At 32.6% G+C, this 27951-nt stretch overlaps 1 protein-coding gene across 1 annotated transcript in view; it reads left to right on the top strand.

Annotated features, from left to right (window-relative positions):
• The window catches only part of LOC140439422 (uncharacterized), a 79274-nt gene extending 55546 nt beyond the window's left edge, over positions 1-23728 (top strand). Inside the window, exons 3-5 of the mRNA XM_072529321.1 lie at positions 8223-8401; positions 15593-15796; positions 22888-23728. Coding sequence (XP_072385422.1) covers positions 8223-8401; positions 15593-15796; positions 22888-23337 — 833 coding nt within the window. The 3' untranslated portion in view covers positions 23338-23728. The remainder of the gene's footprint in view (positions 1-8222; positions 8402-15592; positions 15797-22887) is intronic.
• Positions 23729-27951: the final 4223 nt, after the last annotated feature.

The raw sequence follows: 27951 nt of genomic DNA, 5'->3' as shown, positions 1-27951 counted from the left end.
TATATATGCAACACATAACATACAAACACAATACACGAACACACATACATAAACGCATTCACGTCACAATTTGATGTCTCGATGGCACAAAATCAACCCTCAAATTGTTTCAACCAAAAGCATGGCTGTTGCCTGCAACACTGTAGCCAAGTGAGTCAACCATCAATTTTGAAAAGATAAAAGCTCCTTAACAACTTAGGCGGTTGTACTCGTTATCACTCGTTACTTAATCAAAATGTATATTATACACTCCTGGTCAAAAAAATCCGAACACTTGCATTGTGTATGTTTTTTTTTTAATTCTGTAGGTGTTAAGATTTATAAAATACAAAAGAAAGTATTAAGTAACGCAAAAAAAATGGACATTGTTCAAAAAATTAAACAAAAGAAAAAATAAAATTTTAATTTCCCACAGTTTACTGTTCTTTAGGTTAAGTATCGGGTATTGCCCCCTACATCGGCGAAAGATGTCAATACATCTAGTCATACTTGCAATAAGGTGCTGACTCTGTTCTTGTGGTATATTCTACATTCAACGCTATTTTCAGCTATTGAATCGTTTCTGGCAATGGTTGCCACTTTTTAATCTTTTTCCCTAAAATGTCCTATAAATGTTCTAATGGATTTATGTCATGACTACAAGCGGGCCAATCCAAAACGGGAATTCCGACAGTGTTTAGGTAGTCCATGAGGATTCGCGCAGTATATGGACACAGATTATCCTGCATAAATAAGAAATTATCCCCACCTAAATGGGCGTAGGGGACAAACATGGTCCTCCAGACATCGTCGTTTGTATCTGTCTGCTGTTAGAGTTCCATGATCGATGAGAATTAACTTGGTGCGTCCGTCGAAATAAATACCCGTCCATATCATAATACCTCCGCCACCAAACAGCGTTCTGAATGAAGTACACCAAGGTGCAAATCGTTCTCCGGGTCTCCTCCATACACGTTCGCGTCCGTCTGGAGATCGTAAGCAAAAACTGGACTCGTCCGTCCATTAATACATTACATAAGAGTAACATTACAAGACTCCATTGCTGAACAGTCCAGTCTCTGTGATCAGTCGTAAATCTCATCTTGTTAGCTCAATGAGTTGCTGTTAGTTTAAGACATGCCACTGGCTTATGACAACGTAAATGACTTTCATGCAGGAGTCTTCTTACAGTTCGTGCAGAAATATGAGTTCCCGAGCTTTTAACTATTTATTTATTCACTAAAATGAAGAGAGTGTTCTGCGGAAGAGATTTGAGCCTTGAAATGAAACTTCGCCTGATGAGATGTTGCGTACATTCTGTGCTGTTCTACGGAATGGAATCATGGACGTTGAAAAAGATTAATACCAAAAAATTAGAGGCATTTGAACTGTGGATGTATCGCAGAATCCTGAGAATATCATGGACCGAGAGAGTCACAAATATCGAGGTCTTGAGAAGAATGAATAAAGAAAAGGAAGTCATATTTACGATCAAAAAACGAAAACTGCAATACTTGGGACACATTACAAGAGGCGAAAGATATGAACTGCTTCGAATAATTATGCAAGGGAAAATAGCAGGAAAAAGGTCCATAGGAAGAAGACGAAACTCCTGGCTAAAGAATCTACGGGAATGGTATAGCTGTAGCAACAACGAATTGTTTCGGTCAGCAGTTTCGAAAATACTTATAGCCCTGATGATCGCCAACCTTCGGAACGAAGATGGCACTTGAAGAAGAAGAAGAGAGCTTTTAACAAACAACTAACCAGAACATTTGACGCTAAAGAGCGGTTCCGTTATGCGGAATTCTTTAAAAAAACGTTCATCACGCTGATCTCTGCACCTTTTTCTGCCTGCCCCTGGTCTTCTAGTGTATTCTCCAGTCTGATGATTCTTCATAAGACCATCATAGACGGTATTTTTGGCAATATTCAAATGATTTGCAGTAAAACGTATACTGCGACCATCTTCATGTAATGCCACAACTTTTGCATTATTTTCGGGATCTAAATTTATCAAAATAAACTTATCGTAAATGCAATAAAAAAATGCAAAAAATTAATTCATTTGTTATCCTATCTTTACCTGCAGCTTTTCTGTTCTTTAGTTTTTCAAGTGGTTTTATATGTCCTGCTTGCTTATGTTTGAATCCTGCTAACTTCTTCTTTTATAGTAATTGCTGGTCTGTATGGTTTCTACATCATTTTTTGTTCCTCTGTACATAACTTTAAATAGACAATCCATTCTTTGTAACAATAAAACACTGAACACTTTGTTTTCAAAACTTCCACAAAACACAAACAAAACAAAAACACTACAGCGGTTTCGGCTGAATAGGCAATCCATTCTTTGTAACAATAAAACACTGAACACTTTGTTTTCAAAACTTCCACAACATTTATTATAAAAACACTACAGAGGTTTCGGCTGATTGCCTTTCTCAATTCAAGGAATTTGATGTTATGGGAGAATTTACGGACCGAATTGAATACAACAGCATTTTTTCCAAACCAAATCAAAAAATTTGACAAGCAGCAAATGGCTGGTAAGAAATTCATCAAACGAAAATTTATGCCCAGTTCGATTATTTTTGAAAATTAATGGAAAAAAGGGGTCCAAAGATTTTATCAGACAGACTCTTCCTTACCGTTCACCCCAACTGGAAGGATGGATCTTGGTTCAAAAATTGTTCACTTGGAATCAACACCGTATTTAAGTGGACAAAAGTGTCAGCTGAAAAATTTGGAATAGACACAAAAAACATAAAATAACAAACCGTTTTTGACTGTTTTGAGATGTTTGAGGTTCATTTATTTAAACATTCCATTATTAAATTACTAAATATGCTTGACGTGCCAAGAATACCTAATAATATATCGTTATCGATACAAAAAACCTAAATACATTAATTACATAAAATTAGCTTGGGACATGGTTTCTGCATTTAGTGGCAAATTACCCATATATATTTCTCCTCACTATTTGAAACGCTTCCAGAAACTAGTGGAATTTTTCTCGGCGTCAGTACAGTGGTACCTTCTCCGAACAACGCAATCAGGGTGGTGTAGCAAGGCCTAGCGTGGCAATATCTTAAACGGATTTTTAGGCTGAAGAAAGCATTTTCATTCCACTCATGTTACAAATAGTAGCTAGTTATTTCAAATATTTCAAATATTTCAAATCTATTTCAGATCTAACTCACGGTTTGAGTTAAAACCTCAATGTGCCTTAAAAACACATAAAAACCTACAGGTTGAATCGTTAACATAAACAACAGTATTATATTTAGTCGAAAGGAAAGACATTTTCCCGAAGACCTAAAATAGAAATTTGTAAAGAATTTTAATTAGGGAAGCCGATCCCGCATAAGGATAACGGCAAAAAGAATGATGATGTTGACTAAATGTTTCCAGTATTGAAACAGCGTTTTTAAACAGCTTATTTACGTTGGACCCAACTCAGCTATAGATACAAATGTTTAACTACGACACCTATGGCTGTAAAAAATTCAGAAAGTCTTGTTTGGAGTAAGACGATTTTAAAGATTATGGTGATTATAATGATGTTTTTGCTCAGTTTGGATCGTCTCTGCTTTGATTAATTATTTGTTTAATTATCTTACGCCAATATAGGCAACTTTAAACTGTTGACATTAAATAGATAAGTGCAATAAATCCTACAAACAATCCTAATATGTCATTTTCAAGGATTTTAGTGGGTAAATCGAAAAGTTAATGTTTGTGTGTGAGGCAGAAAAATGTCGTGGGTGCCTTATTTAAAACGATTGGCTTGTCTAGGAAGTCTGCAGTCTTAATGATAATTACGTTGCTTCAATTGTAAAATTGTGGTGCAAGTACCAATATTCATATACTTAGTTATTATATCGGGAGTGTGAAAACGAGGGCAAATATGTCGTTTGAATAATTTTATCTAAAATATTCATAAATAAAACATAAATATGGATAGAGATAAGAGATATGACTTCAGTCGTTATAACAGGGTTAATCCGTTATTTAGGGAGTTAGGGTCTCGGGAGTTAGAAACGCAACGTGAAATAGACAGTAAGTATGCATTCCAAATTTTATGATAATGCAGCAAATTTAACAATTTTGTCCGTATTCTTCCTTGGTGTATTAGGTTCCACTATGAACCATTTCTCAAGTTTATTTAAATAAATATTTAAGTCAGCATTATTTCTAGTTCATTTCCTATCCTCCTAATTTACACTTCTGACACTCTTCTCTTTTTCATAATTTCTTTTCTCTGCCTTATTGTCTGGGTCGTTGTTAGAGAATAGTATTTCGCAACATTATTTCCATACCTCTGCGATACCGTCTGGGTTTGTTATGGTATTTCCACTATTATCTTTAATGATCTGTGTCTGTGGTTTGAATTCTCTCGCTAGATACTCTCTCTACAAAATTGAGAGTCTCTTCAGTCATCCAATGTTTTTTCCTAGCTGTTTTGTCTTTGGGATTAGTATTGTTGATGGGTTCAGTGATCCATTTCTTTTCCCACGTTTTGTCAGGGTCTCCGGTGGTCACTGGTAGGTCAGCTTCTGCTAATGCTTCTTTAATCTTTTCCGGGTGTTTTGGAATCAATTTTTGTCTTTTATTTGTGATTGTTTTACTGTGTAACCTAATGCGAAATTCTGCTTGTAACATTTTGTGGTCGGAACCACAGTCTGCAGCTGGTTTTGTCTTCACGTTGATTATTGAGCTCCTCCATCGTTTAGTGACAAGAATATAATCTATTTGATTCTTGTATCGTCCTCCAGGCGAAGACCATGTTGATAATCTCCGCGGGTGATGTTTAAACATTGTGTTTACTATACTAAGATCCACATCGATGGCAAATTGAAGGAGACGTTTACCTCGTTCATTTCGCTTGCCTAAGCCATGCTCACCTATCGTTCCTTTCAAATGGTCATCTATTTTAGTTTTTCCTATTTTTGCATTCCAATTTCCTATTATCATCATTGGTCCTTTTTTTGAATGTTAGAGATGATATAAATAAAAGATTAGTAGAAATATATAGTTTTCTTTTATAAGTAAATGAAATGTTTACATGTTGTATAAAGGACTAACTTTGTCGAGTAATTGGACTCTTCCAACTATTTCGTGTCGTGACGATCTACTGTGCCATATCGTGACAATCTGCTCTGCATTTTACTATAGAGAATAATACACGCCAGTATAAAAGTTTCGCTCCAAAATTCAAAATCCGTGTAAGTAATAATGCAATGATTAAACATCATTCATAATAGGTCTGGGTGAAGTTAGCCTCAAATGAAGCTTGAACAAAATATTGGTGTTTGGCAGTGTTGAAATTTAGATTAAAAATGTAAAATATGCAATTAAAAGCAATAAAATATAAAAAATTAATAGTTTAAAATTATCAATAAAAAAGTAAATAGTTTTAAAACAGTTTTTAAAAAATAAATAGTAAAATTTCAGTATAAATATTAAAGTTAAAGATTGTAACGAATTAATATTTTGCCTACCTCAGGGTAAGATTATGGGAGTAGAACATTGGGGACAGAAACTATGGGGGCGAAGATAGGGCAAGCAAAACAATCGTTACTTGTGCGAACGGTACTCAGGGGTTAGCTGGAGAGCTGGGGTCGTGGATAAGTGAATGACAAGGGGGTTGGTTTGGGGCAGCTACAAAAAAAATGAAACAAAGGGGTTACTTACGTAAATCTCCTGGACAAATGGCAAATATGGACTCCTAAGAAGAAGAATCCTAAACTTGCTGGATTTAGGAAAAATATCCTAAAATAAAAAAATACATAAAGAGTTTGGAGATTTTTCTAAACTAAAATAAACAAAATGGTTGGAGCAATACATTAAACATTTATTATTGTCTCAAACAAACAGTTACAAAAATACAGATGGCACAAGAAGCATACTAAATAACATAACAAAATTAACAAAAACTTACGTGCTGATCTGTTAACAAAGGAGATTGCTACAAAAATTTTCGAAATGGTTCCTAGGTTATTTATTAATATGGCCAAATTAGATTATTAAAAATTAAAGATATCCTTGTTTATGATATCTTAAAATTTAACCTTATATATGAAATATCTTTTCTATATAATAATCAAATTAAAATTGTTTTACAATAACAGCAGATTTAAGCCAAAATGTCATATGTCAACATAACATTGTAAGACAGAATAAATTATGACATTTTGTTGGCCACGCCTCTAACACAATATAAAACTTCAAATATTACAAATTCTTTTATTTTAATGAGAGCAATTATCAATTGTCAAAAATAATGTCTATTTAATTTGGAAAAATTAGTATGTTAATTGTTACCTTGATTCACAAACTTTTTCACTTAACTTTAAAAAAAAACTTGCTACTATCTCTGGGATTGGAGCAGCAAAGACAAAACTCTCAACTGGAACAAAAAGGAAACCACTTCCATACTCAGGGGCGAAGATCTGACGTAGATGGGGTTGGATCAAGCAGGCAAACGACAACAAAGCTGGTGGGACATCCTATATAATAATTTTCAAAATTTCATCAGTTCCGGTGTACTGCACAAATCTTATGGTTGATACTCTGTTCTAAACTGCCATTATGCAAAGAGTATTATCACCTTAACCGGTCTTAAGACATTACACACAAAGAATTGGGTGTGGATTCAAAATCCGCCAAACGTCCTTCTCGTTTGAAATCTCTTGCTTGACTCCTCTCTGCGTTCATTCTACAAATTCAACGCTAAATCAATTTCCCTTCACGTCTCCAACCAGTTTGTGGCCTACGAACCTAAACAAACAAAATACCCCTCGACACTCGTTCGTAACAACCTTGAAATATTTCCAGCTTTATTACGTTTTAGAAAAATTGAATACCTGACTTATAATATTTTTTCTAAGAATCTCTTTTTCAACCAGAATATTAGGGGACTCGAATGTAAACAAATCGTTTTCAACGACAGAAACAACTGAATACAAAACTTAAAACAGAATTTATACTATTATATAGATATTAAATATAAAACGCTACAAGATATCTGTTGCAATCTGTCAACTGTTGGTTTGAGTTTTCCGACTCTATTGTCAAAGCTATCCGGTAATCTGTCAAAGGACAATAGCCACAAAAAATCTAATAATTAACTGCAATTTATATTGAAAACAATAAATATTTATGCAAATTAAAAAATTGTAAAATTCATAAAATAATGTAAAAAAATTTACTTTTTAAAAGCTTTCTGGCTGTATATTTGAAGCATACAATATATACTTTCTAAGGACCCGGCAACACTGCCAAACATCGATATTTCGTTCTGTGAAGCTTCATTTGACGCTATCTTCACCCAGACCTATTATGAATAATGTCCCAATAATTAAAGAAACAAAATTAAACAAACGCATAGGAAGATCAACTGATATATTTATTTTTTTCTAAGCCATTTTATAAATTAAAATTGTTGACTTAACAAGAGAAATTTACGTTCGTTTCATACAGGATGTTTTTCCTTTTTTCAGTGCAGACATAATAAATTGCATACCTAGAAATAGATAAAATAAAGGGATTTTAATGCGGGAATGTAACAAGTAGTTCTTTCACCGTTAATACCAAGAACAATATTATATCTGTATTCAATAACCCCATATTATTTACTTTACGATAAATAACATATTATAATGTTTATAGGTTTACAGTATATAGTAAAACCTTTATTCATACCTATATTATTATTGGATTATAATTTTTAATTGTTTATTGTAATGATCATAAAAAGAAATTAAGTAGAAATTGATGAATCATTTATTGACAATGTGACTTAAGTTTTTTATTTTACAACAACGAATCATTAAATAGAATCCTGCCTACATAAACTTCAACAATTTGAATGTTCGTTGCCAGTATAAAAGAATCTTGAATATATTTATGTATATAGTAATCTTAACTTTTCCCCCATTATAACACCAGTAACTTCCTTTTTATGAAAGACGAAAAATAAGTAACTAGCTATAGTAGGCTAGTTTACAGGGATTCGGATTGAAAGCTTTGTACGATCTTGTACTCTTAAGGGTTATAGTCTTTATGATCAAACAGGCTTTAGCACAATATTTTCTGCAAAATTTCTTAACTGAAGTTAAGAAAGTTGTATAACTATCGATATAACTGTTGTAATATCCAGTGCTTTATTCCATCAAACTTTATAAACTCATTTTAAAATTATGTAGAACTACAATTTAAGATAAACGTTTTATTTTCAGCTATAATGACAAGGATAAGGCAGCAAGTGGACCAGTTTATGAATAGGTTCCCAGGAATTAAAACTGGAAATTCCTCCAGCGACTTTCCCGAATTCCCTAACTTTGGAGGGGACCTTGCACCATTCCCACAATTCAGTGACATTGATTTAAGCAAAGGAAACACCACTTCCGAAACTAAGGTAACATTTATTTTTTTATCATTTATGTAGGTTCGTATTAAAATTGTTATTATAAAAAGTTATGTCATTACTTAAGCAGCTAAACCATAGTAGAAACCGAGAAGATTAAAAAAATCATAAATACAGATTTTGCTCACTATTAAAAAATGTTAAAATTGAACAAGTTGTCCCAAAAGTAGTACCAAGAAAAAAAAAATTTATTAAAATCCTTTGTAAAAGGTATATATATTTTTTTTTTTTAAATAAAAAAAAATAAAAAAAAAAAAAAAATTTTTTTAATATATGGTATACAGCCAAATACAGGAACGTAGATTCCTTGTGGATAGTACCAAGAAGTTGTGTGAAAGCTGGACTCAAACATCGCAAAAGTTTGGATAACAGAGTATACTTTTTCCAATGTCAGTTTGCCAAGCGTCGGCTTTTGAGATTCTTTGATGCCAATGCCGACCATTGGCGTGGAAATTAAGAAAAGGAATCAGTTCATCAAACGCATATTTCAAGAAAAATCATATAATTTTTATTAATTTTTACATAATTATATTCAGGAAAATTTCTCAATTTTTGGGCAGAAATTCTTTAAACAATTTTTTAAACAAATTTAAAATATCACCTTTTGTGCTCCAAAAAATATTTTTTAGGTTTTTGGGTGACTCTAAATAAGATCTATGTCATTTTTCTCAAAAGTTAATAGTTTTGGAGATATAGGCGATTTAAAATCCGAAAAATGCGATACCTAATATGCATTTTCGAGGCTTGAAAAATATGTAAATGGGTATTTTTGAGATTCAAGAGTATCTAAACTAAAGTCTCAACATTGATTTTATTGAGAAATCGGGGCAATATTTTCCGTAGCAGAAAAAGGTGATCTTTTGAATTTGAATTGTTTCCGGCAAAAATGTCAGGCACCCTTCAACCTTCTCTAACGCGAAGCAAAATATCGAAAATTTACCCTGTTTGTGGATTCGCAGTAAGCCGCGTTTAAAATTTAAATTTCAGATGACTATCTTAAAAAAATGTGCACTATCAACATGTATGAATGTGCAAAATTTCAAATCTGTATGTATTTTGATAGCTGATATATAGAGGTGTCTTCATCTTAAATGCGACACACTGTATAATAATGAATACTAGTGTTCAAGATGCATCGCGATAGCTGTAAAGAAATTAATTAGAAGGACTAAAAAGAATCGTCTTCTGAAGTCGAATCGTTCCCAGGTTTTATAACTATTGGTGCTATTGCCGGTAAAACAGGATATTCGTTTTCTATTTTTACAACATGAGCTTCGCAATTTTTCCACACATCGCTATTAATGCCACTAATTACTTCTCGAATATTCTCAATGGCCACTGCGCTTAATGTTGATGACTGATTATATTTTCGCAATCGTTTTTTTACGGTACCCCAAACCATTTCAATTGGATTAAAAATGCAATAGTATGGGGGTAATCGCAAAAGAGTATGGCCGTCCCTGCTGCAAATGGTGTCAATAACGTATTCGTTTTTAAAATTCCGACTTTTGATCATTCTAATTAATTCTTTCTTTACTGGAATCTTTTTAGGAACAGTGATGTCGTCCTTTTTCGTGTTATTATTAGGTATTTTATTTAATATGCGGGAATGATACGACGCATTATTCATAACAATCACTGAATTCGGCGGAATATTGGGCAAGAGTTGTTCAACAAACCACTTTTCAAATAAATCGGCTGTCATATCTTCGTGATAATCGGCAGAAGACTTTGTTATATTTTTGGCCGACAATAGCGATGCATTAGATACAAAACCATCTTTGCTTCCGGCATGAAGAATAATAACACGTTTTCCTCGTGAACACGGTGTATTTAACGCACACTTGTTTGTGTTGTCAACCCAGCCGTACTTGACAACATCATGCGTATCGAACCAGGTTTCGTCTAAATAGATTATGTTTCTGTTTGAATTACGATACCGTTTTATTTTACTCAAATACTCTCGTCGAAGTTCAACAATACGCCGAGATTCCATTATTACCATTTGATTATCTAATTTCTTATATTTAAATCCACAACTTATCAAAATCTCGCGCAGTGTTTCCAAAGATGTATAATTATATTATAATAACGAATAGAGAATAGAGAATATTTTTTAAACATAACCTTAGGAATTTTAGGAAATATGTCTGACAACCTTGATTTGAAAGACGGTCTCTTTGATACCAGAATGAGGCATGTTTATGTTGGAAAATTATTAGTGGATGTACTATAAAAGAATTGTATACTATTTTATTGGGTGTATATGGATTGCTGTAACTAATTTCATAAGGAAATGTATAAAGAAAACGAGGACCAGGAAGGCAACGGATTTCCTGGCTGAAAAATCTACGCACGTGGTTTAACAAACAACCTCAAATATTTTCAGAGTAGCAATTGGCGCAATTTATATCTACTATAGACACTTCCTTATTTACACCTTTTTCTGAAATATGAAAAAATATCAAAAAATATTTGGAATACCAGCATTCAATAAAATCGTTCAAAAGAAGGAGATCAGAGATGATGTAGAAATAATAGAAGAATTTGTAAATGCATAAAAAATAGATATAATAAAAGTAACTATAATTATATATTTATCAATGTAAAATAGGACGAAGAACGCAATATACCTTTAATAGACGGCAGAGATGATTTAAACTATCAGCTTTACTAAACCTTTTCATAAAAGAGTAAAGGACTACTTGTGTCAGTTCGATATTAACATCACTGAATGTTTTTATCCATACACATATGATTATTCACGTCGTCTTGTTATCCTTGCACAGCCACCATCCACGGCCAAACAGAATCTAGATTCATCAATGAAGACAATAGTATTCCATTTGAGTTAAGCTATTCTCTGCACTAAGTTGATCACTTCGGTGCCTACGAGTAACGGGCTGGGCAATCCTTCTGATTCGGTGATAGACAGTTCGCATTGTAATAGACCTACCAAGCATTGATGCATTTCAAACCAGCAGTCTATAATTGACCTTGTGGATGTGAAGCGGCCCTGTCCATAAAAAAACCTAAGACAGCGATCTTGGTATGTGGCCGTTCTGCTGACACTCCTTATACCTCTAACTCTTTGTGTACGGCCTTCCTGATGTTCTGTTAAATATGTTGGTGTTGAGATGAGGTTGGTTTTGGGTCCTTAGTTAAATGAACTTATAATAAAATGCATTTAATTTCGTTAAATTATTATATTGACTGATTATAGTATCGAATAGCAAAGGAATAAAAATGTAAACAATCAAAGCTATTGACTGGCGTGAAACATGACTTACTCTAATATATATAATAATGGACACAAAATAGAAAAAAAGAATGGAATAACCACAAAATAACAAGAGATAAGTCACCAATCGGCAGAAGAAGTATCGGACGACCGCACAAAAGATGGAGTGGCGTACTTTCATCAGGGCCGCCGCTAAGGTATTGGCCGCCCGTGTGCAACTTAATATTTGCCGCCCCCCTTCCAACACTTTAGACATACATACTATTATTTAAAGAAATGTGCAGAAGATGCATAATATAACAATAATCATTTGTAAATAGATAAATATTTACTTGAACATTTAGACTAATCTCCATGATCCAACGTCCATATATTATCCTAATGTACATCCTAATATCCTATCCTAATATCCTAATTTAATAACCATGATCCAACGTCCAGAATATCTATATCCTAATATCCTAATTTAATAACCATGATCCAACGTCCAGAATATCTATATCCTAATATCCTAATTTAAATGTTCATATAATTAAAATAAACCGTGAATAGAAACATAAACACATACAAAAACTAAAAACGCACTTTTCGGGCTTTCGTCTAGGAAAACTTTTTGACAATATCTTTAATGTCCAATGTCGCACAGACTTCATGTTCTATAAATAACATTGCAGAAAGCAGAAACACATCTTACTACAATTGTTATTTGTTCTACGTGCGCCCCAATGATTTTTCTCCATTTCATATAATTTTTGATGAGCAGAGTCAACTGTTAATCCTTTTTTTAATGTTGTAGATAGTTCAAATAGTTTTTGAGAATATTTTATATGAGTTGCACCGGATTCATGTCTTTTTAAAATAATAGCTAAATGTTGCCAGTCACTTACCCCAATAATTCTACTAAGTAATTGTCGGCTGCTTTCATTACAACAAAATAGTTTACAAGGGCCAACAACCACGGGCGATGAATTTGATCTAAATTAGGTAGTCTGCGATAATAATAATTTTCTGAAAATTTCCTATTATTTGTATCTCTGGGGAAGTTAATTTTTGTAATTTGCTGAGGAAAATTTTCAACAAGAAATTGAACTTCACTTGGATTCATATTTGCAGGACATTTTCCAGGATCATCTGAAACCAAGTATATGCTGGAGCTTCCTACACTGCAATCCAGATTAACTGGAACATTAATTGTTCTGTCTTGGTTGGTGGTTTCAGGTTCAGGCGTTTCAGCATCAGCACTCGCACTATCACTATTATTGTCATCAAATCATCCGTCTCTATCCGCAGGAATATTCAATTGTTTCGTACTTTTTTCTATGGTTTGGACTTTGCTTGAATTTGAATGTCCTAAATTTATAGCCGAGTCATTTTCATGTATGTTTTTCATCAAAAATGATTCCAGTGCACCGCTAAGTTTTTTTTCTCAGTCAGTTTTTGCCTCTTTTATTTTTCTATATTAAAAACCTGAAAGTCGTTTTCTTTTTCTTTCGAACATTTTGAAATTATCACTTAAGAACGAAGCCGGGCGAATTTAACAAAATAAATCCAAAAACACTGCAAATAAGTTGTCCAAATAATGTTTCTCCAAATAATATGTAGCCGTAACGCGTATACGAATAAAATTGCTCTGATCTCGACGTTACTTCGAAATACAGTACCTACTGTGCAAAAGAAACGGGTACACTACTATATTTTACATCCATTTTTTTTTATTAGGATGAAAAAAAGAAGTATACATGATAAATGAAACGCATTTAAGTATTATCACGTACTGAATAATTATTATTGTTTGGAATATTAGAGTTCACAAAATTATCTGAATCATTACTATTTAATTATTTGAATTTATTTTCGTTTAAAAAAGTATTATCATCAGTGGACTGCTTTTCGCCGCCCCTATTGTTGGCCGCCCGTGTGCGATGCACACTTGGCACACATGGTAGCGGCGGCCCTGACTTTCATAGAGGTATTAATCCGCCAATGAACAAGCAGAATTGCTTATAAAGAGAAAGAAGAAGAAGAAGATAAAATATATCACACAACACATCCAGATGGGACTGCCCACGTTGGGACAGCAATTATTATAAGAAACAGCATCAAACATTACCAGACAACCCAGTATCAAAAAGTACATATTCAAGCCACAAATGTAGTCGTAGAAGATTAGACAGGACTTTTTCAGCTATAGTATTGTCCACCAAAATACTTAATTAAACAACCAGAATTTAAAACTTTTTTGATAAACTTGGACCTAGGTTTATTTGTGGTGGAGACTACAATTCAAAACATCTAATGTGGGGCTCTAGAATTAATAAACAAAGGCCGTGTCACTGCTAACATACCAACAGATACAAATATCACCACAGCCACTTTTGCGGATGATACGGCAATACTATTTCTCTAAAGGTAAAATCTACTAGTACAAAATCCCACTGCAGGATCACTACTTTCATAACGTAGTTCATCAAACTCACATTTATACATATATTTAAAGTAAGGAGAATACATTGATACTAGGTTGCCAGTCAAGAAGAGTCCGCAAATATTTTTAGTACAATAATTAATAGTAATTAAGTTTGTGAAAAATATTTTATTTTGTTCATTTCTTTTTTAAATAAAATACGCTACCCATGACGTATATGCATGTATTTTATATCAAATTAAAGCTATTTGTTTTCCTAATATGATGGTATAAGGTCGTCTGAGAAAAGGGTTGCCAGCTGTTAAAAACGCGAGGTATCAAAGATAAAGTAAAATAGAGGTAGTGCGAAACGACACTGGTTTGACAAGTGATAATATGTATATTATTATATTGACGCATGCTTTAGAAACTCACATAACTGACACTTCAAACCAGTAGCGTTGCGCGCGAGCTGTGTTTTATTTTATCTTTGATACCTCGCGTTTTTAACAGTTGGCAACCCTAATTTTCGACCATTTTTTTTTTCTCAGCAAACTTATATCATCATATTAAGTAAAAAATTAACTTTAATTTGATACATGCATATACGTTATGAGCAGCGTATTTTATTTAAAAAATAAATGAGCGAAATAGAATTTTTATCAAAAATGAATTAATTGAATTAAAAATATTTGTGGCCTATTTTTGGCTGGCAAGCTATTATCAATGTTCTCTCCCTAATTATAAATGTATGTAAAAATGTGATGAACGTAGTGACTGCTAGATCCTGCAGTAGGATCTTAGGCTATACCTTACACTAGTTCACTATTCGCTACCTATAAACTCGCTAAGTTGTTGAAAATTTCCTATAATAGTCTTCTCATTATAGGCATAATGTACAGATTAAAGCAACTCTTCGCACTTCACAACGTATTGTAGGATGATCAAATGCCAATTGTAGCTACAAAATACAACTACCTATCGTTTATTTACTTTTTTTGTAAGAACAGACGATATCATATAAACAACTTTATCGATATAATTGAAAAACTGATCGTTGATCGTTAAAATAAATTCAATATTACTAGGTGTTCTTTTTTCTATGTCACTGTCACTGTCACACACTATGTCACAGTATAGGATATCAATATATACATATATATATATATATATATATATATATATATATATATATATATATATATATATATATATATATATATATATATAGTTAAAGTTTTTACTAAACAATCGATATCAGGAGCGTAGAAAAAAATTAAGTGAATTAGCCTCAAAATTAAGATATGTGAAACTCTCCATAATGCCAAGGAATGCATTACCTATCTCAAGAAGATAAGAAATTACCATAATTCGTCTTAGACTTGGTGTAACTGAGAAGAGTACTTAACATAATACTCATTTCATTCGATTTCATGTCTTCAGTTTTTAGGAACAAATCCTATCGTACTATTTCAATTCCTTGTTGAAGTTTGCGTAAATATTAATAGATATTTATGACATGTCTTACTTTTTCCAGATCATCGATGGCCACAAAGTAGTTATCAATCAAACACAATACCACAAAGACGGTGAAAACGGAAGTGCCTTCTTCCAAGTCCGTGTCATAGACGTAAAACCTACTGAAACAGCTGAAGATGCTACAGGATCAACTGTCGCAATACCTAAAGATAGGGAGGTTTTAGAAAATAGTATAGAAAACGAAATTGACAAAAACAAAGAGGTTGGTACCAAAAGTGCTCCCGAAAAACTGAGAGCCATCTAAAAGCATGTGAAAAGCCTTTCCTTCTTCCGCAATTACAATATTAATACTAATACGTCTGTAATATATTGCTATGATCCGTTTTAAATGTACGTATATGTTCACAAAAAGACCCACGATTTCATTTAAACTATTTTTATTTGACTTAGATTCCTTCGCCATATCAAATTTCTTGTACATTGAAAATTAATTTAGCGACTATTTGTACAAAAAGTATACTAGTAAAAATATGATAAGATATTTTTAAATATTCCAAGAGTCATTGTGGCCACAATAAGCTACAAGCTAAATCTGAGATTATAATAATATACCATAAAATACAGCAACTAAGGTTGTTTTTTGCCATTAATTCTTTTTATAGTTCATTTTAAAGCTCAATAAACACTTCTGATCGTTAAATATGTAAAATATTGGCACTTACGCGAATTAATATTTTATGCATTTAAAACGGATATAGATTTTATACATAACAATACAGTGATGCTTTTACCTAATAGTTGTAGATGAATACTTATATCAGAGTATTTTTATTACTACTTATTACTATTAGAAATTAATAATAGCTGACAGGAGTCTGACGTAGTACCTATATTATATCACAGTTTTTATTCAATTGATTGATGTATAAATTTTATTGGTAAATAAAGGTTTTATCAACTTACTTTTTTAGAATCAATGACAAGTCCACCTTTTTCCTATGAAAGGTGCTAACATTAATAGTATTAACAATTTCCTTTACACACTAACTTACTAACGCATGTAATTAATACCCTATTTTACGTTTTTTTATGTAATTTATCAAAAATAGAATAATGGTCGAGCATTGTAAATATGAAATCCACAATTAACAAAAAAAGTTTCGTTGGGAATTGAAAAGTGCGAAGTCAAAAACGGTATCCTCTAGAGACGGCAACGTCAGTAAATTCTAGAGAAACTTGCCTGAAACAATGGATTGAACCGATACAACGAATAACCAAAGATTTTCTAAAAGAGCACTAAAGGCCGGTTTTCACGCTACGTCTTATTGTACGTTTTGTTGGATAGGACAAATCCTATACAATAAAACGTGGCATGTAAACAGCAAAACGTACGTCTTGTCGAATCGAAATGAAATGCAAGGTCAGATCGTAGAAATGATGGGAGAAGCATAGTTTTGCGAGAACTGATAGGATAAAACGTTACGTGAAAATACATGTTCAGACAAGTCGTCCGATCTTGACTTATATTACGACTAGTTCCACTGCAGTTCGCTTCATTTTTCTTAAAAAAACCTAATAATGTCAGATTTGCGGCAATGCATCCACGATTTTCTCGGGGAATTTATTGAATTGTATAAAAATTTTTAAGTAGTTCTGTTTTAAAACCAAGTAGATTGCATTACAGGTTTCTGCAATTATTTGGCTTAACGCTGGTTGGGATATTATGGTTGTGAATTCTAAGTCCTTGACGCTGCGTCCTGTTGTAAGATATCTGAGAGTTGCTGTGAGTCTTTCATGGGGTGTAATGGCTTTTCTTATGAGGTGTCTTATTTCAATATGTATGGTGTTACCAACTCTAGCAATTGACAATAGGCTGAGGTGTCCATTCGCCAATAATTGCGCCAGTCATCTGGTTTGCCTCTCAGTTCTTTTAGTAACGAGAAGTGGGAATACTGGCTTCTTTTTAGAAGCCCACTCTCCTGACCATCTTGTCTTTTCCCTCCTCATCCCCTTTTTCCTCAGTCATAGTATCGTTATGATTGAAAAAATAAAAGAAAGCAGCCGTGTTTCATCCATAATAAAAAAAATCACTAAACAAACTTCACACAACTCAAGACTCTGAATTAGAAATGAGGTAGAAAACGGAAGGAAAAACGTAGTGTGTATACACTGGACAAAACGTACATTTTGTCGTACGTTTTATATGACCCACAAAACGTACAATAAGACGTAGTGTGAAAACGGGCCTTAAGGCACATGTGGACAAATTTCAAAAAAAATTTATACCGCAAAGTGAGATTCATTGTAAAGTATCGGCTTCTTAAATGTGAGATTCGCATATTTGTGAGTCTTTGTGTACATTTCAATTTGGCAGTAATTAAATTATTTAGGTTTATCGGTGTGAAATCGGTTTATTTAAAGCAGTGTCAGAAAGAAAGTAAAAAACAGGGAAGCATACTAACTGAAAGGGAAGTAGTTAATAAAATTGGACTACATAAAAAAAGAAAACTCGAGGATCCTAGATGTTAAAGGATTCACACAAAAATAAAAAATAGAAAGGTTATATTCATTATTATCATTACATTGATGGCACACATTGATTATTAAATTTCTAAACATACAAGAAAAATACTCTGTTACACTGGTATATTTTGAAGGGACTTAAATGCCAAAAATAAAATAAAAAAACTTCCAGTGAATTTTGGTGGTTTCACTATATACTTTTATTGTAGTCGACACGGGTCCATTTAATGATGACTAACTTGGTGAACTGCTTCCCAGCGAATAATTGGAGGAATTGATGGACATTGTTTCATCTTTGCTCTTAAAAGCAGGCAGCTGGACATGTCTTATCATCTACATAAAAAGAGATAAATCAGAAATTAAGGAAACTATAATAGCTTTTTTAAAAATAAAAGCTTAAAAACTGCCAAAACCTATATTAAGAAATCGGTGTTCTTTCAGGTGAAGCGTTAGAATGTAAGTCCCAACGCGATCTAAACTGGCTCACCACCAGAATCTCAATGATTGTTCTTCATCTCGCGAAGTGAAGCGTGATGACTTTTAACCTCGAGTATTTAGCTTGATCGGCTTCCAATATACTTCGATACTCACGCAATGTTCTTCGACGTTAGTCGAAGTGGCTATATAAATAAACATTTCGATTATGCTTATTTATGTTCGAAATTCTAAGACGAGGTTTTTAAGTGTTTATTAAATAGAACCCTAGAAATTTTTATGATGTACAGAATGGAGAAAATACAAGATATCCGAAAACAAGTAGAAATTCTGTTTGAAGAGGAAAAATATAGACCTTCACTTTATTTGGTATTTAGATGGAGTTATAAAGACGCTTATAACTAATATCAGAACAAATAATAAGCTATTTTGGACATGTGCTTCGAAGAAATGGTCTTGAAAAACTTACCATCCAGGGAAAAGTAGAAGGCAAAAGAAATAGAGGTAGATCTCCCACACGATACACGGACCATATTGTTGCTACCATTGGCGCTCCATTGTCAGAATGTGCTAGAAGATAGGCAGAAGATAGAAAAACGTGGAGGAACATTGGGAAATTTAGCTAATAGCTTCATGATATCACGATACCTGCATCAGGTCAACGACTAAGAAGAAGAAGATAAAGACGCTTACAAATTAGGGACAATATTTGAATGTTTCTACATACATTCTTTCTCTCTCTCTCACTCCCTCCCTCTCTCTCTCTCTCTCTCTCTCACTCTCTCTCTTTCTCTCTCTCTCTGTTGATTCAAAACCCTTTGCTACTTGTATGACTTGCCTCCACCTACTTCTATCAATCATCTCCTCGCCAGTTGTGTATTCCAATAGCATGCAAATCTTTTAAAATGTTATCCGTCCATCTGAGTTCAGGTCTACCTATGTGTCTCTTGACGATCGAATTTTTCCTCTATATCTGTTTGACGAGCCGTTTTTCATTGACTCTATGCACATGTTCTGCCTACCTCAGTATCTGGGCTTTTGTCTCGTTGATGATCTTTGGTTGGTTATACAAGATTTCCAGTTCTTCATTCGTTCTAATTCAATATTGTCCGGTTATTCTATCAACTGTTGGCCCATTTATGTTTCGCAGTATTTTACGTTCACAACACCCTTACTATATTTTGTTATGATCCAGGTTTCTGAACCGTATATTGCGACTCGTCTGGTCACTGTTCTGTATATTTAAATCTTCGATGATCTCGCCAGTATCTTTGACTTCAATATGTCTTGTAATTTCCTAAAAGCCTCTGTTACCTTACTGTATTTGTGCACGTCTATCTAATCTTTTATATGGTGTCGAAGATTGGACTTTAATAATACAAGGCAAGGTAGATGGCAGAAGCGGACCAGGTCGAAGACCAACGTCATTGTGCAATGAAAGAACATGTTCCCTTATTATTTAATTTTTGCCGTAAAAAATGTAATCTTTACATAATCTCGACCTAGTGTCTTAATAATTATAATGTTCGTTACTCAAATTATGTAATTTAAGGGTCATCTGACCTCATTATGTGGCTAGTTCCAACTACTTTATAGACTTTTTTCACTGATGATGATCTGATAGGTTTAAAAACGTTCTGAAAATTTATAAAACCATTTTGGATGATTTTTAAAAATTTTAATAAAAATTTCATACCGTCATACAAAAAGTTTTTACTTCACTGTAAGTTTTTTAAACTATGGTATACAGTCAACCACTGTGAATTTCTCATTTAAAAGTTTTTACAAAGTTCTTGAGAAATAAAAAGTGCCAAAATATGTTTCGATTGTAGCTAACATGTTAACTATGTTTCAAAAGTATGTTTGAAGAGCCTAAAAGTTCACTTTTTGAACAGTCAGCTGGATTACTTCCCAGACAATTTGACAGTTTTCATAAGACATTAAATTGATGGAAAAACGCTACCAGAGCTGCTGGAACACTAACATGATGGAAGATTTGTGTCGAGTTCTGCAAGCGACTTATTGTAGAAAAAACTGTACAAGAACCTTTTTTTTAAGTACAAACAAATTCCAGCGGACTAGTGAAACCTGTAATTACCACATCATATTAATTTTCATTAAATACACCATAGAATGTATAGGGTTTTTATATTATATAATAAAAAGTAGATTAATTGATCTTAAAAACTAAGAGAGGTAATTCTTATTTTTCTGATATCCTTTTGCCCCCTCAGCTTTAGGATTGGGATTTCGGTTATTCCTTTACCCATTTTTTCATGCATTTCTATTTTTGTCCATCGTTTTTACTTCTTTAATAGTTTTCCATTTATTCCCTTTTATTTCATTGATCTGACCTATCAATTTCGTTCTTGGTTTTCCCCTTCTCCTTCTCCTTTTACTTCCCAATTCTACTATTTGCCTTGTAATTCTTTCTGGTTTTATTCTATTAATATGTCCGAACCAGAACATTTGCTTCTGTTTTAACTACTCAGTAATAGGGCTCTGCTTTGTCATTTGTCTGATATCGTCATTTCTTATCTTGTCCAATTTTATTTCCTGCAAAATTTTCTCAAATGTTTCATTTCGATTGCTTCGATTTTTGATTTTTTTTTTTTCCGAATTGTCCAGTTGTCGCTTACGTGTGTTAGTTTCTTTATAATCCTGTCTATTATTATAACGAACAACAATGGGCTTAAACTATCTCCCTGTTTTATTCCTTTGTTTATTTTAAATCCATTGGATCTTTGTTGGCCCCCCACTTTTACTCTTCCGCTAAATGTCTTGTGTGTACTTTCTATGATTCTGATTAATGTTTTAGGTACGTCTAGTTATTCCAGACATTTCCATATTTTTTCTTGTCAATTGAATATATATATATATATATATATATATATATATATATATATATATATATATATATATATATATATATATATATATATATATATATATATATATATATATATATATATATATATGTTGTCATTTATCTATCTTCTGGAATAAATGCTGCCAGTTCTTCTTCCAGTTTTGGTTCAACGTACTCCTTTAGTCTTTTCTCTATTATCTATGTATATAGCCAACTTGGGCTAGGCATAGTGCTCTTGTAGCTCTAAGCGTGATACAAAAAAAATAAGGCCTGATTTGGATTCAGCACTGCTATAGCAGAATCTATAAAAATCAGCGATTTGTAAGTAAACAAGAATTGTTGGCGTGTGAAATCAGTCCATATTCGGTACCTTTCTTTTCGAATAATTTAGTGACATTTTTAATAGTTTAATTAACCTCTCCGATATTAAAATTGTTCTGAGAGTTACAGACTTTTAACTGTCATTTATCTATCTTCTGGAATAAATGCTGCCAGTTCTTCTTCCAGTTTTGGTTCAACGTACTCCTTTAGTCTTTTCTCTATTATCTATGTATATAGCCAACTTGGGCTAGGCATATTGCTCTTGTAGCTCTAAGCGTGATACAAAAAAAATAAGGCCTGATTAGGATTCAGCACTGCTATAGCAGGATCTATAAAAATCAGCGATTTGTAAGTAAACAAAATTTAAACAAAAATTGTTGGCGTGTGAAATCAGTCCATATTCCGTACCTTTCTGTTCGAATAATTTAGTGCCATTTTTAATAGTTTAATTAACCTCTGCGATATTAAAATTATTCTGAGGGTTACAGACTTTTTTATAACTGAATCATAAGCTTGCTTAAATTCAATAGAGGATTTATGTTTAACCTTTGTCCATCTGTATCATTTATAGAACAAAACTTGGATCAATAGAGGATCCTCTGGGTTATTTAGGTATTTTCAAGTTTGCATCTAATAACTCTGTCGAGGAAAGCAAAGCAATAGCCCTGTAATTTCAATATTCTGTTTTATCCTCTTTTTATATATAGAACATATTATCATGTACTCTTCTATTTTCTCCTAAATCTCTTCGATTTAATACTCTTTCTTCCTGTATCTTCTGGAGTAGCTCTTCAAAATTCCCTTTACGTCTGTCAAGTTTAACATACTCGGTGTACATCTTTGCTTCTATAATCGTCAATTTCTTGTAGATTTTTATGTATATGCTTTCGTAAACCTTTCGGATTCTTATCTTAGTTTCATTTTTTATTTTGTTGTCAGAATGTAACTATTAAAAGAACGCTTATTTTATATAAAGGCTAATTGTAATCTAAAAAAGAACTAATTCTGTAAATATAACTGTAATATAACTGTAGTCATAGGTGCATGATAGTAAATTTAATCAAATATCTAGAATTCAAAACTAACAAACATTTTATTTACGTTTTTCGTGAAAATTGCTGCTATTAACCATTTGTATTTGTGTTCTATTTTTATTCTGTGTTTCTGCACACTTCATTTGCATTTGCACTATTTTTCTTCATCAGGCCGTCTACTATCAACCCCTAGAATTAGACGAACTGGATTCCGGAAGCAAATTTCGACCTACTAGTTTATCCTATCTATTAGATAACTCTGAATGGAACGACCTTAACAAAATCGAGTCCATTGACGACAACGCTTTAAACTTCAACGAAAATCAACCCGACATTGACTTAAGCAGGGACACGTATGTCAATGAATTATTGGCAAAATCGGGAGCTGCAATGAATCCCGACGCAGAAATCATCAAACCAGTTCGAGTATCTACTCAGGGAGTTCAACCTCTAATGTTTACTGAAAAACCTTGGATTAACGACTTAAGCAGGGATACTTATGTTAATGACTTATTAGCGAAATCTGGAGCTACAACTAATTCTGATGCAGAGATCATTGAAACTTCACCTAAAGCTTCTACTGAGGGGCCGATGTTGATCAGATTTCAACCTAAGAGATAACCGTTCGTTTAATTGTTCTTAATTTATTTATTTATTATTGACTAACTAACTTCGAAGAAGACTGACAATTTGATTCTCCATTGTTCATTGTATATCTACCTATCCTTGCCTTAGCATTTAAATGTATCTTGATTCTTTCTTAAACGAAAAAAAAATTGTACTAACAATCATTTTCAAAACGACTTTATATTTTTTTTATTGGATACATAACAGCCAAGAATTTCATAATATTTGGTGACTCTCTTTTATTTTGCATTTCATAAGTACTTAATTTGAAACTAACGTAAATTACAATGTTTATGATGGTTAAAAGGAAAAAAATAAGAAATAATTCATATTCTATTTTTCAAATCTGTATTTTGAACTAATAAAATTTTTAATTACTGAAAAATCTCTTTATTTCTTTATACAACCAGTACTTTTCCACGTATATCCGGTTTTTCTGAAATTTGATACCATGTTTTTATTTAGCCACTTTAGGAAGGATTTACACAAAGGACTATCAATTTATGAAAAGCGATTCATATACAAAAAGAGCATAATAATAAAAGTATAGAAATATCAGATAAAATCGCATAAGTTATACGCCAAATATGAAAAAATTATAAGATGCAAATTAATCTTTCATACACACCGACAAAAGAAAAAAGAGGAAAAAAGCCGGAAAAATCCCCACAGAACTCAACAACCGAAACAAGCCAGGAAATACAACAACAGACAAATAAAAAAAACCACCCCCGTTATCATAGATAAAAATGAGAAATATCATGGTGTATTATTTATATATATATATATATATATATATATATATATATATATATATATATATGTTCGGAAAGATTTCCGCGGTTAGTACAATTAAACTCAGAGCTAAGATTAATATTATTATAAAAATTAATATTAAACTCACCAGTCTTCCGGGTTGAACCGCGTCGATATCCATTTTGCCGAGCTTTCGACATCCTCTCTGATGTCTTCTTCAGGGCTTCCGAGGTCTCAGTCTCCCGAGCCCCCAGACACTACTACACTCACTAGTCTCACACAACTAGTGAGTGAACTAGAAGTGACTAGTGAGTGTAGTAGTGTCTGGGGGCTCGGGAGACTGAGACCTCGGAAGCCCTGAAGAAGACATCAGAGAGGATGTCGAAAGCTCGGCAAAATGGATATCGACGCGGTTCAACCCGGAAGACTGGTGAGTTTAATATTAATTTTTATAATAATATTAATCTTAGCTCTAAGTTTAATATATATATATATATATATATATATATATATATATATATATTGATTTAGAGTATCAGCAATCGGTCAGGATTGCTGATACTCTAAATCAATATTTAAAACAGTACGGTCGAAAAAATAATTTGAAAAATATATATATATATATATATATATATATATATATATATATATATATATATATATATATATATATATATATATATATATATATATATATCATCGAGCAAAAAGACAAAAGAGGGAATCTAATCGTTATGAAAAGGCGACCAAAAAAGTGGCCTCTGATGGCGGACATATCCGGAAATGCGAATGCGCCAAATTTAAATTTTCCGACACTTATTAACAGTAGCTATAAAATAGTTTTCAGAATGTGTCTTAGACGAGAAAATTTTAATTAAATATTAACGATAACAGTCTAAAATGTGAAACAATTGTTAAAAAACTTCAATATAAATAAGATTTCATGTGACAGTTGGGACAAATAATAACATAACCCAACTAAATTTGATTTCTTAAACGAGGAAAGACTCTCTTTCCTTGTTTAATTTGGCCTCTCAAGATGGCACTTCCTGTCTAACAATATTTTTGCCCCCACTACCTTTACATTCCCTCTTTTGTCCTTTTGCTCGATGATATATATATATATATATATATATATATATATATATATATATATATATATATATATATATATATATATATATATATATATAGCTGTGTAAGAGCGTAGCAAGGGGCTGCGTGACATATACTTAACATGGCTAACTTCAGGCCAGTTAACATAGGTTGAACAACTTGTTATAGATGGGCACATGTCTGATTTTGGAGATATTTGATAATATTGTAAAATATAAATATAAGTTTGTTTAATATATATGATTGCTTGACTTGTAAACCAAAAAGTATAAAATATGGCCCAGTCAATCACCTAGTTGGGTTACAGTCGAAAAACTAAATTTCACCATAAAAGAAAAAAAAAACCTGACAAACGTAGACACGAGGTAGCATAACCTAAAATGACAATGGGAATAAGTGTAAAACTACCACCAGATTTTGACATGCAGGGTCAAAATGCGGCAAGTGAATAGAAGTTCTGGAAAACCAGTTTCGAAAATTATTTGCTAGCAACTGACAAGACCAGTCGGTAGATAAAATAAAACTGTCAATTTTATGAAACATAATTGGGACTGAGTCTACCAAAACTATGTCCACATTCGCCATCCCAGAAGCAGAAACTAATAAGTACTAATTGATGATGTCACTAATCGACAAATCTAAGTATGAAAGAATCGTTTGAAAGATACAATTTTATCATGTTGGTTCAGAAAGAAGAGTCGTTTAAACAGTTTCTTACTAGTTGTAGACATTTGATTCGAACCTGTAATTATAATGAAATTGATACAGAACAAACAGCCCAAAATAAAGCTCTGAGAGACAATATATTTACTAGACTTCAAAAGGCCATCGAATTTGGTAAAACTAGTGAGCAAAGTAACAACCAAAATTTGAAATTTCACAACGAAAGAAAATATGTGGATATAGGAGAAGCTCATAAAGAAAGGAATAAAGAATTTCGGGTCCACAGAATCTATAATAACTCTAAAAGTAAAGCCAACGCTAATGAAAAATTCAAGTGTAAATGATGTCAATTAACTCATGGAGCCAGAGAATGCCCATGGAAAGAAACGTAAGAAATGAGCGATTTTAAACCATTTTGCAAAATCGTGCAGAGTTAATAATATTGATGAAGACAGCAGTGATGGATCAGCTGATATTTTTGTAGAAAATGTTAATAATGTATACCAAGACGTAAGTTGTCAAAATATTAGGTACGAAATTATAGAAATTGAAATTAAAAGAATTAAAGTAAAACTTGATACAAGTGCAGATGTAGGTAAGTATAATTCCATTAAAATTTCTTTTAAGAAAACTGATATTTTCCATGATCCATTAAAATTTCTTTTAAGAAAACTGATAAACAGTTTAAAATTAGGGATAATCAGTATGTACCTACTTAAAGGATTTGAGGATACTCGGGTTAAAACAGTAGGTGTCGTAAATTTAGTTGATAAATATAAAAATAAGTATGTTTATGGGGACTTCACAATTAGTATTGATGGGGCAACTCGAGTTATTTTAAGCGGTAAATTATGTATTGGTTTAGGATTAGTTAAACGAATCAACAATGTTGAGAGTTGTGATACTTAAGAATTAGCCGAAAGGAATAAAGTTATTAACCCTAACCAGGATGTTTTTCGGGGTCATGGTAAATTTTATGGTAAACATAGGATTATAATTAGAATTCTACCACAGTAGACAATTTTGAACCAGTAAGTTACCTACCTATAAATATACCTGTTGCAATTAGATAGATATAATTTAAGATATGAATTAGATAGGTTGGCAAAAAGAGGGGCAGTTATGAAGGTTAACGAAATTGACCCGACCACCCGAGCATAAATCGCACTGTTATTGTGGAAAAGCCAAATGGTAAGTTACGTTTATGCCTAGACCCATCAGGCTTAAACAAACAAATAGTCCGCAAACAAAGAGTAGTAGGTACATAAATTGGAAGATGCTTGTGCACAAATGATGAGTAAAAAGATATTCTCTGTATTTGATCTTTCTGAAGAGATCATTCTGGAAATGCTTTTTTGCAACATCTTATGGAATTTTCGGATATAAAGTATTGCCATATGGAGAAAATTAAAACATTAAACACGAATCAATAAACAAAATTTTAAGAGAGCTTACAAAAAGACAAAATCCACGCATTAGAAAGTCTGATGGTTCATGGGCCAAAAATAACCAAGGAACAGCGGACATATTTGCTGATTATTAAGAAAATCATTCTAAACCGCATGATATTAATCTCAGATTGACAACTTTTCAACAATGGATGAAAATATTAGGGAAACAATGCAATTAGTAACATCTAAAGAAATTAAAACTGAAATACTACCAAACATTAGTCCAAAAAAGGTACCGGGATATAACCGCATAACAAGAGAAATCTTGAAAAAGTTGCCTGGAAAAGCAATAGTTAAGCTATCAAATATATTCAATGCGTTGATTAGACTTATACACACTTTACACTACATGATTTGTCATATGATTTGGTCATGAAGTGAAATTTACATGTTTACACTGTGTGATTTGTCATAAGCACTGTCATGCGGCTAGTCATAGCTTGTCACAGCAGAATAGGACGGTACCTATTTCGCATGATAAAATCATATGATTTTCGGTAATAATACGGGCTACGGGTAACACCACAGATCACCTAACAGATTATTAGTGGTCTGTGGGTAACACCAACATATTTAAATATCGCGCCTTATTCTTATGTCAATTCAGCAACATTCCCTTACC

Source organism: Diabrotica undecimpunctata, chromosome 4, assembly GCF_040954645.1.
Source record: "Diabrotica undecimpunctata isolate CICGRU chromosome 4, icDiaUnde3, whole genome shotgun sequence".
Taxonomy (NCBI): Eukaryota; Metazoa; Arthropoda; class Insecta; order Coleoptera; family Chrysomelidae; genus Diabrotica; species Diabrotica undecimpunctata.
Note: the sequence above shows the minus strand (reverse complement) of the source record. Positions and strands in the feature narration are given on the sequence as shown.